The 17,000-nt window shown below is 41.1% G+C and overlaps 1 protein-coding gene across 1 annotated transcript; it reads left to right on the forward strand.

Annotated features, from left to right (window-relative positions):
* The first annotated feature begins 13,414 nt into the window (after positions 1–13,414).
* Positions 13,415–15,310, forward strand: LOC129600736 (trichohyalin-like). The gene is made up of 3 exons (XM_055499300.1): positions 13,415–14,098; positions 14,162–14,869; positions 15,056–15,310. Exons 1-3 carry the CDS (start codon positions 13,415–13,417, stop codon positions 15,308–15,310), a joined length of 1,647 nt encoding a protein of 548 aa, XP_055355275.1.
* The last annotated feature ends 1,690 nt before the right edge of the window (positions 15,311–17,000 follow it).

The raw sequence follows: 17,000 nt of genomic DNA on the forward strand, positions 1-17,000 counted from the left end.
TTAAGCAGTTAAGTGGTAACTGTTATGTCAGCAATTTCAAATTTAATTAATAGTAATTATTGCAGAATTCCTTATTGATTAATTTTTATACCACTGAAGATTGCAGGTGACTAGAAGTTAAAGTTATCATTTAGAAGACAGCTGCACGGCCTTCTGATTATTCTTATTCCCGTCTAAATATTCTGAAATTAAGCGGAAAAACATTGTCCTACAATTACGTATCAAATCATATAACGAGCGCATTTACTTGCACTTGGCAGATTATAACGGTGACTGCATGATTATAAAGCCACAATAATGCAGTCATTACTTACCACAATTAACAATGCGCAGCCATGCAGACTTTTAATGCAAATTTAGAGGATGCAAGCGAACCGGAAGTGATCAGCTAAGAAAAACCGTAACCGACCATCACCCTACGTGTACCAAGTGTGCTGTAGATAACACACGCATCCCCGCGTTTTCCTTGCAACATCCCCAACTTCCAGGGACGAACTCGGGCCGACCGGAAATCATTCGCCGGAAGTCTTCATCCTTCCTCAGCCATCTCGAAAGGCCGATTTGTCGGAAGCGGAAGTAATGCGCAGGCTGGCAGGTGCGAGAGGCCCTTGTACCCACAACTGGCAGCGCTGCCATTAATGGCACATGGACAATAAAATCATTCATCCACGGTCGAACCGCTCAACCTGGGGAAAGGGAGATCGTCAGATTATTTTATGCCATAACATTGATCATTTCACCACCACCGACCGATCAAGGTCACTATAAACACAACATGGACTTTACGCATAAAAATACGATCAGCTGGACGCTAAGTTAGCAACTTGACAGTGAAACTACATATTTCGCGCTATAAAAGCGAAAAGCATATCACGAGAAAATTAAAAAATATATGCAATAATTTCCTTGTATTGGTTTCGCATTAATTCGGCAGATTTAGAAAATTGTAACGTATACTGTGTAAGTGATAAAATTACTTTCAATTTATAAATTTTTATAAATTGTTAATGTATTCAGCAATTTTATAAAACTGGTATTATGAAAAGATAAAATTACATTCAGTCTTTTAATTTGTTGTCAATTTTGTCATTCGGTTGCAAAATTTTTTCAATTCGACAGATTTATAAAGGGAAGTCATTAAAAGCGCCCCTATTTACCCCGATTTCTGATAGCTATACCATAATAATTATTATTACGATCGTATATATGCGAATTATTATTTCGTTGCTGAAAACTTTTTCTGGTGCCATGCACCGGCCCGGGTCACGTCCCTTCACGGAAATGACCCGGTACATGGTGCCAAATTCATGTACATGCACGAAGTCCTTAACTTTCGCGCACTTCCAAATCCCTTTTTCTTCTGTCTTTTTTGCATTCTGTAGCCAAATGATTTGTATACTCGTACATAGGCGTAAAATGCGTTTTCCGGCTGCCGAGTTGTGAGAGCGACAAGATTCAAAAAAGTTTAAATGCATATATATATATACATGTATTTTAAGTACTAGTACTAAAAGTCTCATCATGAACCATTCACTCTCAAATTTACTCTCAAATCGAATTTGCATGCACTTAACCATGAAGAACGAATCCACTGTTCTGGCATGTTTTTCCAATTATAAAATGATTTTCAAATAATCTAAGAATAATTTAAAAATTTAAAAAAAATAATGGATGTCTGGAATATATCGGTGTGAAAACGATTTTCATGGCCGTGTGCATTTACCTGCAAAATTTGGAAGAGAGCGGTCAGCGGTCCATAATGAGAATTTTGGTATACACCGGACTGCGTTTAGACTTTTTGAGATTTTGTTACCCTAGCTCATTGCTCCACAATTAACCGGATGTTGCGCGCGAAAACTGATTTTACACCTATGTACGTATACAAATTGTTTGGCTACCTAATGTCAAAAAGCAGCACTTGCTTAGATTGCTTTTTGACTTATGTTCGCATTACGTTCGCTTTCGCCCACTTCCAACTGGAAGTGCGGGAAAGCGAACGTTCCCGTAAATGTACGTGATTTTAATGCTGTGTACCGGGTAACCAACCTAAATTGTAAAAGGGCGCCTACAAACCATAGTTGTGTTCTAAGACCAATAAATACTTGTAACAAGTAAATTGGGTACCTATAAAGAACGGAGTACCATCCGTTCTAACTTCTACGTACACTATTGATAAAATGCTATTGATAAAATAATAAAGTGCTGCTGATAAGATAATATTCAGTTTAACAATTTACTGATGCGATTAATGTTTATTAGGTTACACAATTTTTAATCCAGAAAATTTCTGTAATCTGGAAAGCTTTTGCGTTTGGCAAATGTACTGTACAATATCAGCAATCTTCAAAATTTAGCAAATTCCTTAAATTATTTCATTTGCAGGCATGTCAGTAATTGTACAAAAAGAGAGTTACAGTTAAATTCTTACGAAGATTTATTAATGCAGAGGCGACCTTTCGGTGCTCACAGTCCACTGATGCGGTTTTCATGGTGATGGTGGCTGCAGCCACCATCTGTGCAGCTGTGCAGCTGCACAGATTACAGATAATAACTAAGCAGATAATTATTGTAATATATAGTTTTGTATGAGGTGGCCGACGAGCGGAATTGCCGCAGCGCGAATGACGGGACAGCTGAATTTAAAAACCCAGTCCGACGTTGCATTTCGGACTTATGACACGATGTAATAATTAATTAACGAGCACGTAACAACATGACCGGGACCGACTGTGCAGTGTGTCTACTACAGACGCAGCGGCAGCAGGTTGTTTTTGATTGTTACTAGACAGTAAAAGGTCGATCGGTGCATGCTTGAGTTGACCTTTGACTTTCGGCTTTCACCGTTTTCTGCTGTACGTATTCAGCATGCGGCTTTATTGACCTTTGTTAAGCTCGTTTCTACGATGAGGATGTAGCGCTAGCGATATTGTGAGGGATGATCAGACTCATACATAGGTGGTCCAGAATTTGTCGCCTTACTTACGTAGGTGTTTTTTTGAGTTTCAAAAGGCCATAATATAGTTCTGTAGACCATAAAATAAACTGCTTGCCGTAGAGCCGGGATTACTGACCGCACTAAAAATACTATTGTAGTACATTGTAAGTACGTAGGATTCCACTGATTACAGACATTCTTTATATACTCGTATACAGAAGCACGTATATTAACAATATTTTTCTTTTTATTTGGCAATAACATGGCCATCACAGAGACATATAAAATATGCAGCGGCCCCACTACTTAGAATAATTTAGATTTAATCGTTAAAAACCAGTTCTAGGATACTTTCTTCAGTTTATAACAGGTGTATCTGTATTTAAAATATTTTTAATTAAGGTTGATTACCGTAGCGAATGAACGTAATTATCAAATGGTAATACTGCATTAATTATACTGGTATATGTACATTAAGCCCGTAATTAAAAATAAGAAAGCGGTACATGTATAGGCATCCAGGATGAGGACAGGCATCGCAGACAAGCGGCGCAATTGTTAAAGGGCATTCCCGCGGCTGCATGGCAGCGGCAGTACTCCAGTGCACATTCAGTACGATATATCGATACTAACGGATCCAACGACGGCTGCCCAATACCAGGGAACGGTACCATGGAATTCAAACGAAGGCTTCAAGTCGTTCCAGATTAATTAGCAGTGGCCGGATCCTGCAACCTTGTCACAGCGCACTGACAGTTGGGAACAGATTGGGGTGTAGGTCGCTTGATTCTTTTCCTGGTGGTCAGTCGGCGGTGTCGGTAGTCCATTCGGTCCATCTGCCGGAGCGCCTGCAGACTGGCCGTCTGCGACAGCTTCCTCTTGCAATTGGCTGGCTGCTGAACTGTTGGCGGCAGGCGCGCCTCCTCCCCGCCGTACAGGACGCTTTCATATATATGATCGGGTTCCGGAGCAGATTCTGATTGGCCGGCAGTGGTCCGGTCTGCTGATAGGCTTTGGTATACTGCATCCTGCACGCGCAACCAGCTTGCCCCATGTGCGTCCATTGCCCGCAGCACTTCGGTGGTTGGAGGCACGGGTGGGACAGGAGGGGCGTTCTCAGTGGCAGGAGTATTCTCAGTGGCAGGGATATTATCACTGGCAGCGGTATTATTTCTGGTATCATCGCGGCTTCTTCGTCTGCTCTGTACCCATCCAATGCAACGATATACAGATACGGCTGCTATCAGCAGCAAAGCAATTAAAGTGATTAAGCACCCTAGTAAAACTCCCTCTGGACAAGTGTCTACACGGACACATTCTTTCGGGCTCGTGCTTGGGGACTGGCCGGCGACAGTTAAACTGTCGACAACTGTGGTGTCATTCATACCTATGCCTTATGAGATACACACGTACAGAATATTCACATGTACAAAACAAAAAATTTTAACAAGTAACGCGTACAGGAAGAATGCCATCGTCTTACGAGTAATCGTGGATTTTATAGCCACGAATGGCTTATGATGATTTACAGATAATTATGTTGTTTAGTAGCCGTTCTGCATGTACGTATCGGCCTATCGGGACAAGGGCTGCTGTGCTACTCTTTCCATCCTGTCCATTTCCGCCTTCGTCACTAGCTGTTCGATGTGTATCTCCCCATCTACCCGTATCACGATGAAATACACTATAGCATTATTCTGGCATTGTACACTTCTGTTTAGAAATAATAACATTAATTCCTCAACTTGATATATGTATACATGTACACGGGCATATGGGCCGCACTGTAGTTGCGCACTTGCGCATCTAGTACTAATACCGTACTCGTACATATATTCTTGCGCTAATCTTAGTTTAATTTGATTTACCGCTGGCAGCCTGGAACGCGGAAATGAATCAGATCCCATAAAATACGCTAAACCTGGAGTACATAGAAAACCAAAAAAAAAGATCGAAGCGAAATTCAAAAGACATTTCACTGAATTACTGCAGTATTTCTGGCCCTGCATGGTGATTTCCAGTGTTACCGAAATTTAAATAATTAATTCTATTAATAGGCAAGGTAATTATTTTGTAACCGGTTTCCGCTTAAGTGTTAAGTGATCCCCGGCTCGAATGGCATCAAATCCGTGTATATGCATGAAATTATACTTCGTTTTCGCGCTCTCCTAGCTAAACCTTTTTGCTTTAAGTTTTATGACATTCTCTATAGTTTCTCTATAGTACTAGTCAGATCGATATTTTGTATACATAGAAGTGAAAACAGTTGGTGCGAGTAACAGACATTTTCCTTACTTATATTCAGCTGTACCAAAAGTTTCGTTCTGGACCGACCTAGTTCTTTAAGTTCTGCATGTGACGCACGTAAGCAAGACGGTCGTTTTTTACACCAAACCACGGTTCGAGCGTTATTTTTTTTAATTTTGAAATAAATTTTGAATTTTTTTTTAAAGTTTAAGAAATAAATGGTGCAACTGTGGTTTGGTCACTTTGATATTATAGCGACTGTGGTTAAATTCAAATAATTAGAACTTTATTTGATTGGTCAGTCTGTGTGGATTGATGAGTCACAGCTGGCTAGTGTGTTAACGGTGTTTAACGGTGTGATGTGAAATGGAAAATTGGACGCTGATCAGTCGGTAATTGAGTAACTTCCTAAATTTGAATAAATTGGTCCATGGACATTCTGTCGTTCGTTCGGTCGAAATAACCTCTCGTTCTTCCACCTAATCACGCAGCATTCTTCCCGGAAAACAGTAAGACCATTTCCTGTTCATAAACTTTCTAATTGCAAACAATTAGACCACCAACATCGGTCTGTTTAGCGGCGTGGCGCGGCGTGTAGCCAACCCACAGTAAACGGGAGCACACCGTCAGCCTTCCGTTGTATGGCGCTTCCTGATTCAAGGGATCGCAAAGAGCCCCCATCAGCTCCTAACGTAGAAGAACAGTGGAAAGTAGTGCAGAATCGAGGTGCGAAGCGTATGCGAGCTGGAATAGCGGACGTAGAGCGAAGTGCAGCAGAGCATCAAGAGTACCTCGGATCCGAAGCCATAGCGTACAGAATCTCGTGGTCGGATTACAAGTGGTGGAGACAGCAGGAGCAGACACGTAAGGGTAAGCACCATCATCCCTAAGTTTTAATCGTAGAGATTAAGCAGGTTGCGGTATCAACGAAGGGGTACGATTGACGATAGAATTAACGACGGGGTACGATTAACGAACGTTTAAACGGCATTACCCGTCGTTATTAACGAAACGAAGGGGGTATCGTTACGTTAATAACGACGTTGAAATTCAGTAATGAACGACTGGGCTTACATAGACCATTGAGCACGAAGACTGCATAGGCGAGACAGTCTACCCAGTGAATTTTTGCCTGGGCATTCAGTCCTGAGTTGCCCACTCGACTCGAATTATTCGAAAATCGTACCAGTCTCGACAGTTGCTCTGTTGTCAGTTAGCTTTTTGCCAGCTACTTTGAAAGCAGAATAATTTACGCTTTCATAAATGTGACAAAAAATTATTTCAAAAATCAAAACACAGTTGCACAAATACTTGTTTCAGGAGCTTATGTTCTACAGCAACTTTGTAACCATCTTTCAAGTGCAACTGCAAGTCACGCATTCTAGAATGGAAAATGACAGTTCTATAGAACGTCTGCGCGAAAACTTTATCCTCATTTCTTTCTAACGTGTGTATACCATATAAAAAAGATCTACTTTGTTATTAATTTTTATGCTGGTAAACGAAATTATTTTGAAATTGTACAAAATATTGGACGGAGAATGTTTGATACCTACAGTAGTTCCTCACGTTAATATCAGGAGCAGTAAATTTTTTAGTTCATAACGCAACCTCCTATTCGAATCAACGGAACGTTAAATTAACAACGCCAAGATCGTCGTTAATTTTGCCGTTATTCGTACGGCCGTGCAAAACGCAACCTACTTATTGTGAGGTTTTGAGGCAGATTTTATGTGTGAAAACCTACGCATTGGAGAGATATTTTACTCGTATTGAGGACTGACGTTTTAACGTAATGCAGTATCCCGTGTGTGTCCATACTCGTATGGTTTATTTCTGATGCAGTCGTATGAAGTTTTATGAAAATTTCTGGTTTGAATTCGTATCAAATCCATCTGAAAATTTTGAGAACTGCTGTATTTTAGGAAAGTTTGGTAGAAGGGCAGAATTTTCGTTTCTCGTGAGGATTTTCCGAAACGTGCCTAGACGTGCAAGATTTGCATGTAAGCTTGAGATTGTAAATCGTGATAAGCGAGCGTCGGCATGTCGACCACTGAACCGACAGCGCGAGGCAGCGCAGATAGGACAAAAGACGAGGAACTGGAAGCAGAGCGCAGACAGATCGTAGAGTTGTTGACTCAAGTGAAACGGGCGAAAGTTAACGAAATTGCCAGTAAAATTAATGCAGTATTAAAAGTAACGATGAATAATAATGAAGCTGTGGAACATATTGCCAATTACTGTATTCAGACTGGAATTTCGTATGAAGATCTAAAGACAACTGCAGACATTAAGGAATCGGATTATTGGCGTAGAAGTAAAAAGCCTGAAGAAGCTGGAAACGTATCGGGCAATGAACGTGCAGGTGATAATGTGCAGTCAGAGTGTGATCGTATTGCGAATCAACTTAGAAGTAATTTAGCTGAAGCAGATCTGGCAGCCGTTTCGAAACTACTTAAAATAAAAGATGCAGAGATAGCAGAAAATTTTAGTGATTTGCAAAATCGTTTAATACGATTGGAAAGAGAAAATCTGCACTTGAGAAATCGGACTATCAACGTAGAAGATGAAGAAACTGAAGTACATGGTAATGCAGCCGATAATGTAGATAATTATGAACCAGTTAAAAATGAACGTACTCAGACTGAAGAAAATATCGCCAGTTCGCAGACCGTAACGAATACAGATATTAACTCATTAATTTCGGCATTAAATTCGTATGTTATTAATAACAACAGCAGAAACGTAACAAAAGACCATACAATTGAGAAATTTAAAAATAAGTCGAATTACAGCATAAAGGCTTTTTTCCAGCAGTTTGACCGGGTAGCGGATAATTTAAGCTGGTCATCAGCAAAGCGTATCAGTATGTTACCAACGTATTTGGAAGAAGGTCCGCGTAAATTTTTTGAAAGTATGTGGTCAACGAATAGCAGAAAATCATATGTGGAATGGAAGCATATCATGTGTTTACGTTATCTGCCTGAAGATTATAAACAAGTAAAACGTATGGAACTGGCACAGAAAACCTTAAAGCCTGGTGAAAATGTAGAGGAATTCTTCGATGAAATGTTGGACTTAATGCAGGAAATTAATCCAAATATGGCGGAAGAGGATAAGATTGCTGAAATACGTAGAGCTATTGACAGTAACGTCGAGTATCGTAAGCTCCTAGCAGTAGCTAAAGTGAATACAATTCCGGAAATGCGTAGAGTTTTAAGTAACTTGGCACGTATTGACCAGTCGAAAACGAAAGAAACTATGCAAGTGAGTACGGCACAGGCAGTTAATGCGTATGATTACAAGCGAGACCGAAGTAGATCTTTCGATAAGTTTAGATCTTTTCGGGAACGTAGCGGATCTCGCGATCGTAATGATTTTCGCAGTGGTCAGTACAGTAATAATCATAACAATTATTATGGAAGGAATACGTATGCTAACCGTGATAATCGTATTGACAACCGCTATATCAGTAATCGTGATACTCGTAATGACTTTCGTTATGGCAATCGCGATTCACGTACGTATGAGAATCGTGGCAGAAATGACAGATGGAACCGGGATGAGCGAGGACGTGAGTCGTCGCGATCGCGGTGACCGATTTCGTAGAAATTTCTCCCGTGATCGTAGTGGAAGTCGGGACCGTGATGTAAATCGTAACAGAGAACGTGGTGATAATCGTAGATTTTCTCGTTCTCGTAGCCCTGGACAACGTGATTTACCGATTACACAATGGAAGTTCAGTCGTAATGAGATAGATTTCTCGTCGTATAGGCTGAATAACGGATTGTATTTCTGTCCTAAGTGCTTCGATTATCGGCATGGGTTTCGTATGTGTCCTTTCATTAAGAGTCGTAGAGATTTAGAATCTATATTGCCGAAATGTCCTGAAGATAAGAAGCGAGAACTACAGCGAGCGTATGAAGATGAAGTAGAAAAGGGAAATCAGAACGATAACTTCTGGGTGTCAGAAGAGGGAAAAGACTGTCGCCATACGTAAACGGAGGTCCGTAGGGCCGCGTGGATAGAAAGCCTCCTGTAGACCGTATTGTATCATTGAGTGGCACCGTACCATTGAAGCGTAGTGAGCTTGAGTACTAACTTACATGGCGGACCTGCATCCTGTAAACCCGCAAAGGTAAGCGTTGTAATTAACGGACAGGAAGTAGAGGCACTGATAGATACAGGTGCGAGTACAAGCATAATGAGCTATCCTATGATGTTAGATCTTAAACTGCAACGTATTGAAGCACCGGAAGGGCAGCAGCTAAGATTTACCACCATAAGTAATGATGTGAAAGAAAGTAGACCGTGCTACACCGAATGTGAAATTATTATGGGTCAACATAAGTTCAAGCAGGACTTTTGGTTATTAAGTACTGCACCACAAGAATTTTGCATACTCGGAAATGATTTTATTAAGCGTGAAGGCGTAGTGATCAATACTCAGAAAGGTTACATATCATTTGAAGCGTATGAATCTGTACGTGAAATTTCGAAATTAATTGCTAGTATCGATACAGATATGAAATCAAAAGCGGAGTGCGTAGAGTGCATAATGGAACAATATTATGCAAATAATCGTATTAAATACGTAACTGAAGAAAATTATGCATTCAGATTTGAGATTGAAAATAAGCGCACAGATTTTGTACATAAGAAATATGAAGATCGGTACTTACAGAACCCGTGTATATCCGATGTGCAAGATATTAAAAGTAATTTTAATTACGTAACGAAAATGCAAGCCAGAATGCAACGTTTGCAGAATCAAATTGAAGAAGAAAAACTGCAGAGTACTAGTACTGTAGTACTAGATACATTCCACTGCCCTTAAAGCAAAGTACAGTAATTAGGACAGAAGTAAACTGAGTACAGATGAAGTACAAGATGAAGCTGACGTATGATCGATAGAAGCTTAACTGCAACGTAGTGAAGAAATCGAGCGAGTAAGATTAAACCATAATAATGTGAAAGAAAGTAGACCGTGTACACCGAATGTGAAATTATTATGGGTAACATAGTTCAATGGAGACTTGATTAAGTACTGCACCACAAGAATTTTGCATACTGAAATGTATTAAGCGTGAAGGCGTAGTATCAATACTCAGAAAGGTTACATACATTTGAAGGTATGAATCTGTACGTGAAATTTCGAAATTAATTGGTCGATACAGATATGAAATCAAAAGGGAGTGAGTGCAGAATGGAACAATATTATGCAGCTAATCGTATTAAATACGTATCTGGAGAAAATTATGATTCAGATTTGAGATTGAAATAAAAGATTTTGCATAAGAAATCTGGTTATTTATTCGTAAAGCATCCGTGTATTTCCTGTGAGAATCGTAAAAGTAATGTTAATTACGTAACGCATGAGATAGAAACAGGCGATCATCACCAATTAAGAAACTACCGCAGAGTACTTCCTATGTAACGTAGATAATTAAGCAGCAGGTAGATGAAATGGAAAATAAGTGTAATTCGCAAATAACTTCACCATGGAGTTTTCTGACGTAATCGTTAAGAAGGCAGATCCGAATGCAGTACCAAGATTATGCATTGATTTTAGAGAATTAAATAAGATATATCATAAATCGGCGTGGCTGGTTGCCGAACGTAGAGGATGCCGTAAATAGCTTTGGAAACTCAAAGTACTTTACGACTCAACTACACGAGCGGATTCAATGCGGATTCGTATGGCAGAGCGAGATGTTAAAAAATGCTCATTCGTGACCCAAGACGGTCAATATGAATTCCTACGTATGCCTTTTGGTTTAGCGGGAGCAACCGCTACTTTCCAAAAAGCAATCGACAGCATACTTTCACATTTAAAGTGGAAGGGTGTCGTATGTTACGTAGATGATATCCTAATAGGCGGAGCAACATTTGACGAACACATGGAATTACTGGATAGCGTATTAGCTGCAGTAGCGAAGGCAGGATTCACAGTATCTCCCAAGAAATGCGAGATTGCGTATGAAGAAATAAAATTTCTGGGCTACTTAATCAGTAAAGACGGACTAAAGCCAGATAAAAGTAAAGTGGATGCGATCGCAAAATTACCAGTACCCGATAGCGTTAAAGCCGTCCGATCGTTTATCGGAGCATTAACGTATTATCGTGGTTTTATAGAAAATTTCTCTACGTATGCCCAACCGTTACTAAAACTAACTCGTAAGGATGAGCCGTTTATGTGGGGAGTAGAGCAGCAACAAGCGTATGACTATTTAAAAACAGTCCTTATGAGCGTACCAGTATTAAAACCTTTTGATTATAAATTGGAGACTCAGCTGAAAACAGATGCTTCCGACATAGGAGTCGGTGCAATATTAGAGCAAAAACACAGCGACGGATGGCACGTCGTGTGTTTCGCATCGCGTATGCTGGACCAACACCAGGTCAATTACTCCGTATCTGAAAAGGAACTATTTGCGATAGTGTTCGCATGTAAAAAGTTCCGTCATTACTTAATGGGACTGAAATTTACCATAATCACAGATCATAGCGCACTACAGTACTTGCTAAATTTAAAAGAGCCACACGGGCGCTTAGCGAGATGGGCACTGATGCTGCAGGAGTACGAGTATGTAATTACGTATCGTCGTGGTAAAGCACATCAAGATGCCGATCATCTCAGCAGATATAGCGTAGAAAAGCCTTGTGGAGAAGAGGAATATCAGATTCCTATGTATCATTCGATTATGGATAATAAGGCAGACGAATTATTAATTAAAGAACAACGTGCAGATATATACTGTAGTAATATTATTACGTTACTTACAGACAAAGAGGCGTATGAGCGAGCGACCAGGCGTAAACAGAAGCGATTAGAGTTGTTCAGAATAGTAGATGAAATTCTAATGAGGAAGACGTGCAGAAAAGGCAAGAACTTATTGTTGTACTGTATTCCCAGTACTATGCGTGCTGACATACTATACGTAATGCACGACAGTCCGAGTGGTGGACATGTTGGTTTACAACGTACATTAGAGCGTGTACTTGAACGGTATTATTGGCCAAGAATGTTGCATTATGTGCGTAATTATGTAGAAGCGTGTGAACATTGTCAGAAGCGCAATCCGATTAATATACCTCCGACGGCGTATTTACAACAGTTAAAATCGTATGATAAGTTGGAATGTTGGTCAATAGACATATTGGGACCATTCCATGAAACTGCAGAAGGTTTTAAACATATTATTGTGGCTGTGGAAAACACGAGTAGATTTGTCGTATGTGCAGCAGTGAAAACTACGAATGCGAAAGAGACCGCAGAATTTATTTTAAAGGAGATTATTTTAAAATTTGGTCCTCCAAAGCATTTGACGACAGATCGTGGTTCGAATTTTATCAGCAAAATCGTACGAGAATTGAATCGTATTATGCAAGTTCAGCATAGATTTACGACGTCTTATCATCCGCAGTCAAATGTCAAAGTAGAGCGAATGAATCGTTTTATTGCTGAGAAATTAACTGCATACGTAAACAAGATGCAAAATGACTGGACAAATTACATAAATTTTATTACGTATGCGTATAACAGTACAGTACATAGCGTTACTGGATATGCACCATCGTACTTAATGTTTGGTGTGCAGCCGCTCCGTACAGTAGACACGTTATTCAAGGAAATTAAGTCGGAAAATACTGATAACGTAACAGTAAAGCAGTATTTTGACAAAATGTTCAGAGCGTTACAAATTGCGACGGAATTTTCAACAATATTGACTGACCGTATGCATGAAAAGAATGCGGAGAATTATGATAGAAATCGTGAAGATAGTACGTACAAAGTAGGTGATTACGTATGGGTGAAAGATGAGCAGCGTACAACTGGCAGCACTGAAAAGTTACAGTACTTGTATAAAGGACCATACAAAATCTTAGAAATTACAGACGTAGTTAACGTCAAATTGAAGTCAATGGATAAATCAAGTCGTAGTCGTCAAATAATAACTGTACATATGGATAAACTTAAGTCGTATAAGGAGTATGATCCTGACGTATTAAACAGCAAAAATGACTTTATCAGGCGTAGAAGTCAACGCATAGCCACTAAAACTAGTAATGCGAATAATAAGCCGACAATAATTTGGCCGGTCGAGAATAATCGTACAGTTTCTACGAAATCTCATCCAGTGATTAATAAGAAAATGAGATGAGATACTCGTATTAAACTTACTACAATACGTATTGTGCATCTGTACTAAGTATGTTTTGTTAACAGAAATGGAGCGAAAAAATGACGACACTGCAGAAGAGCGCCTGCGTCGTATGGAGCAGATGGCACGGGAGCGTAAAGATGCTGATGCTTTGAATCTCCAACGAGAACGTGAGCAGCGTGAACGTGACCAACAAGAACGTGAGCGGGTGCAACGTGCAGAGCGTGAGCGTGAAAGACAGCAGTGGCGTACGGAAGACAAGGAGAAGCGCGATAAGTGGCGTCGTGAAGTCGAAGAGCGTAGTGAGAAGTTGCGACAGATTAAAGCTTATGGTGATCAGCTTGAAATAGAAATAGCAAAAGAACGTCTTCGTGGTGCACGTAAGGAAGTGGATCGTCTGACAGAATCCATTTCGTGGAGTGAAGTGGAGGAAGCACGGGATCGGGAAAAGTATCGCAGAGAGCTCGAATCCCAGCGTCGACAGCAGCGTATGAGTGGTCAGCGTCAGCAGCAGACTAGTATGCCACCAGCGTCGCACGTGGATCGTGGTGATGATGAGGAGCGGGACAATATGCCATTCATCATGATGACGCCGGTGTATCGTAATGAACCCGTGGAGCATAATGAGCCAGAGCAGCGTAGAGCACATCCTCCGATTACTTTCAAGGATGGACGCGAAGCCACGGTTAACTCACGTATGATGCGTTCCGATCCGCGCGAGCAGACACAGCAACGTACCGCAGATCGTAATGTATGTTATTCTGATGAACAAAAGTATGTTGAGTCAGATACTTATTTTAAATCGTATGTGCAGATGGAAAACCGGACAATGGCACAGCGTGTCGCGGAAAGTGGACCAGTGCAGTCAATGCACAATCAGCAGCAGCGTATGACCCAGCAAAATCCACAGCGTATGCTGCAGCCAAATCAGCAGCAAGCGGACATTGCGCGTAGACGCCAGGGAGAAGCTGTCCTGAAGAACGTAAAGTACCGTATCCAACCGGGTGTACCTGGGAATTTGCCGATTCATCCATTCATGAGTATGGAAAAACGTCTCCGTAAAGAGCAGTATGGTGTCGTGATGGCAGATTTGAATCGCATGGCGGATGGACTTAACACACTAGCGCAGAGCGAAGAGAATCCAGACAAACCGGAAACTTGTAGAGCGGAACGATGGCACGTGTTAGAGTTGAAGACATTTTTGGAGTTATTGCGAAGTAATGAAGCGGAAAATAAGAAGCGATTCGTAACGTATCCAGAGCCTATAAAGACGTCACTCAGTCCAAAGTATGTGGAGACTTGGTTCTATGATCGTTTCGCTGCGACTTCGTGGATCACGTATGAATCCCAGAAGGACGGTACGACTCGTTGGGAGAATCGTTATGGACAGGTGTTAAAACTTATTCAGGGACGATTCCGACGTAGTGAAGAGCCGCCTTTGTACTTTAATCCGAACCGATTCTTCCCGGATGACATTGCCTTTTGGTCGGGAGACTGTATGTGGGATGGAACATATGACGAAGTGAGCCGTGAATATGTTTTGCGTATGTATCGTGAGCTGGACCGTATGCGACAACAGTGGTATGCAGATCGCCGCAGACAGTATGCTTCGATTGACATGTGGAGCTGCGGACATCACATTGAAATGGAACGTGACATTCATAAGATTGGAGAACGTATTGTGAAAGAGTAACCAGCGGACGTACAGCGTAGTCAGAGCGAAGAGCGGATTCGTAGTGGTGATCTCGATGAGCTGGCACGATTACGAGCGGAAACAGAGAAGTACCAGCAGGAGATCAAACGTATGCAAGAAAAGCAAAAGCAGGAAGAAGCAGAGAAACGGCAGCTGGAGGATGATCTGAAGGTGATGATGGATCAGCGTAAGAAAGAGAAAGAGGAATGGCGCGAAGAGCGACGTAACGGACAGAATGGCAAGGACGAAGATTCTGAAGCGGACAAGTGAAGTGTCGGACAGGCATGGACGGAATGGAATTCGGTAATTTCCATGGATTTTTACTAATAATTTGCTCATTTCTGTTTGCTGGAATAACAGTATTTGATTTTGTAATCTCTTTTTTGTGTCTTGGTTAATTCACTAATTAACCGCTTACGGCGGGGATATAGCGACTGTGGTTAAATTCAAATAATTAGAACTTTATTTGATTGGTCAGTCTGTGTGGATTGATGAGTCACAGCTGGCTAGTGTGTTAACGGTGTTTAACGGTGTGATGTGAAATGGAAAATTGGACGCTGATCAGTCGGTAATTGAGTAACTTCCTAAATTTGAATAAATTGGTCCATGGACATTCTGTCGTTCGTTCGGTCGAAATAACCTCTCGTTCTTCCACCTAATCACGCAGCATTCTTCCCGGAAAACAGTAAGACCATTTCCTGTTCATAAACTTTCTAATTGCAAACAATTAGACCACCAACATCGGTCTGTTTAGCGGCGTGGCGCGGCGTGTAGCCAACCCACAGTAAACGGGAGCACACCGTCAGCCTTCCGTTGTAATATAAAAACTAACTTCACACTTATGTGCATCTACAGTATATACTATATACAGACTGTATATGCAAAATTTAAAGAAGGTCGGTCCTTAATAAAACTTTCGGTGCACCTGAATACATTTAAAGGTTAGAATTTTTCTTAAAGCCATAACTTCGGAACCGGAAGTTGCGCGCACAATTAAAAGGTTTACGCCTATGTACATAAATACATACAAAAATCATGTGGCCGGAATGTCACAAAAAACAGCAAAAGGGGGTTTAATTTGGGAGTGCGCGAAAGTGCAGGTGTTCGTGCCTGTACACGAACCGGGTACTATATACCGCGGGTCACTTCCCTTGAAAGGACAGCGACTCTCAATCCAGATACAACGGGGGAATGTGATTTGTGTAATGGGTATACCATTCCCGATCGGGATAGCATTGAGGAAGTGTTTGTGTTATAAACGTTTCTAGTATTAAGTTTGTACTGATGACATGATACTTAAATTGACGGTACCTTGAAAAGCCGTATAAACATATTATATATATCGGGAATGGTCTATATATATCGGGAATATCGGGAATTATATATTCATAGCACGGAAGTGTAGCGCGCTCGTGAACATTTATCGAGCGCTTTCACACGAAAGGTATTATAGTACGCCGCCTGTACTATCATAACTATTAACTACTGATCATGAGCAACAATCCAGTGATCGGCCATACAGTGCAACCTAACCGGAAGTGATCAGTTAAGAAAACCTGCCGTAAGTGCCTACCGCACACGTACCGACCAGCAGCGATTAGGCGTCCCCACGATTGAATTAATTTCAGCAGCTCCAACTTTCAGCTGCACCAGCCATCCAACCGGATCGAACACGTGCACTCGCCGAAAATCAGAATCTTTCTCCCAAAGTACGTCGGGAATGGTCCGGCGGTGGATGCCGGAAGTACAGAGCAGGTGCGAGGTACTGAGCCTTCACCTGCAGCGCGCGTGCAGCTGGGAATCCAGTATTATCAGTATGGAAACCGGTCAACCTGCTGTCGAAGGAAAATCGTGGATTACATCGTCACCACCAATCATTAGGAATCAAGGTCATCTTACTTACACCGCGCCAACTTCATATATACATTATACATTCGCATACAGCATTACTCATGATTAC

The sequence above is a fragment of the Paramacrobiotus metropolitanus genome, unplaced genomic scaffold, assembly GCF_019649055.1.
Source record: "Paramacrobiotus metropolitanus isolate TYO unplaced genomic scaffold, Prichtersi_v1.0 Parri_scaffold0000191, whole genome shotgun sequence".
Classification (NCBI taxonomy): Eukaryota; Metazoa; Tardigrada; class Eutardigrada; order Parachela; family Macrobiotidae; genus Paramacrobiotus; species Paramacrobiotus metropolitanus.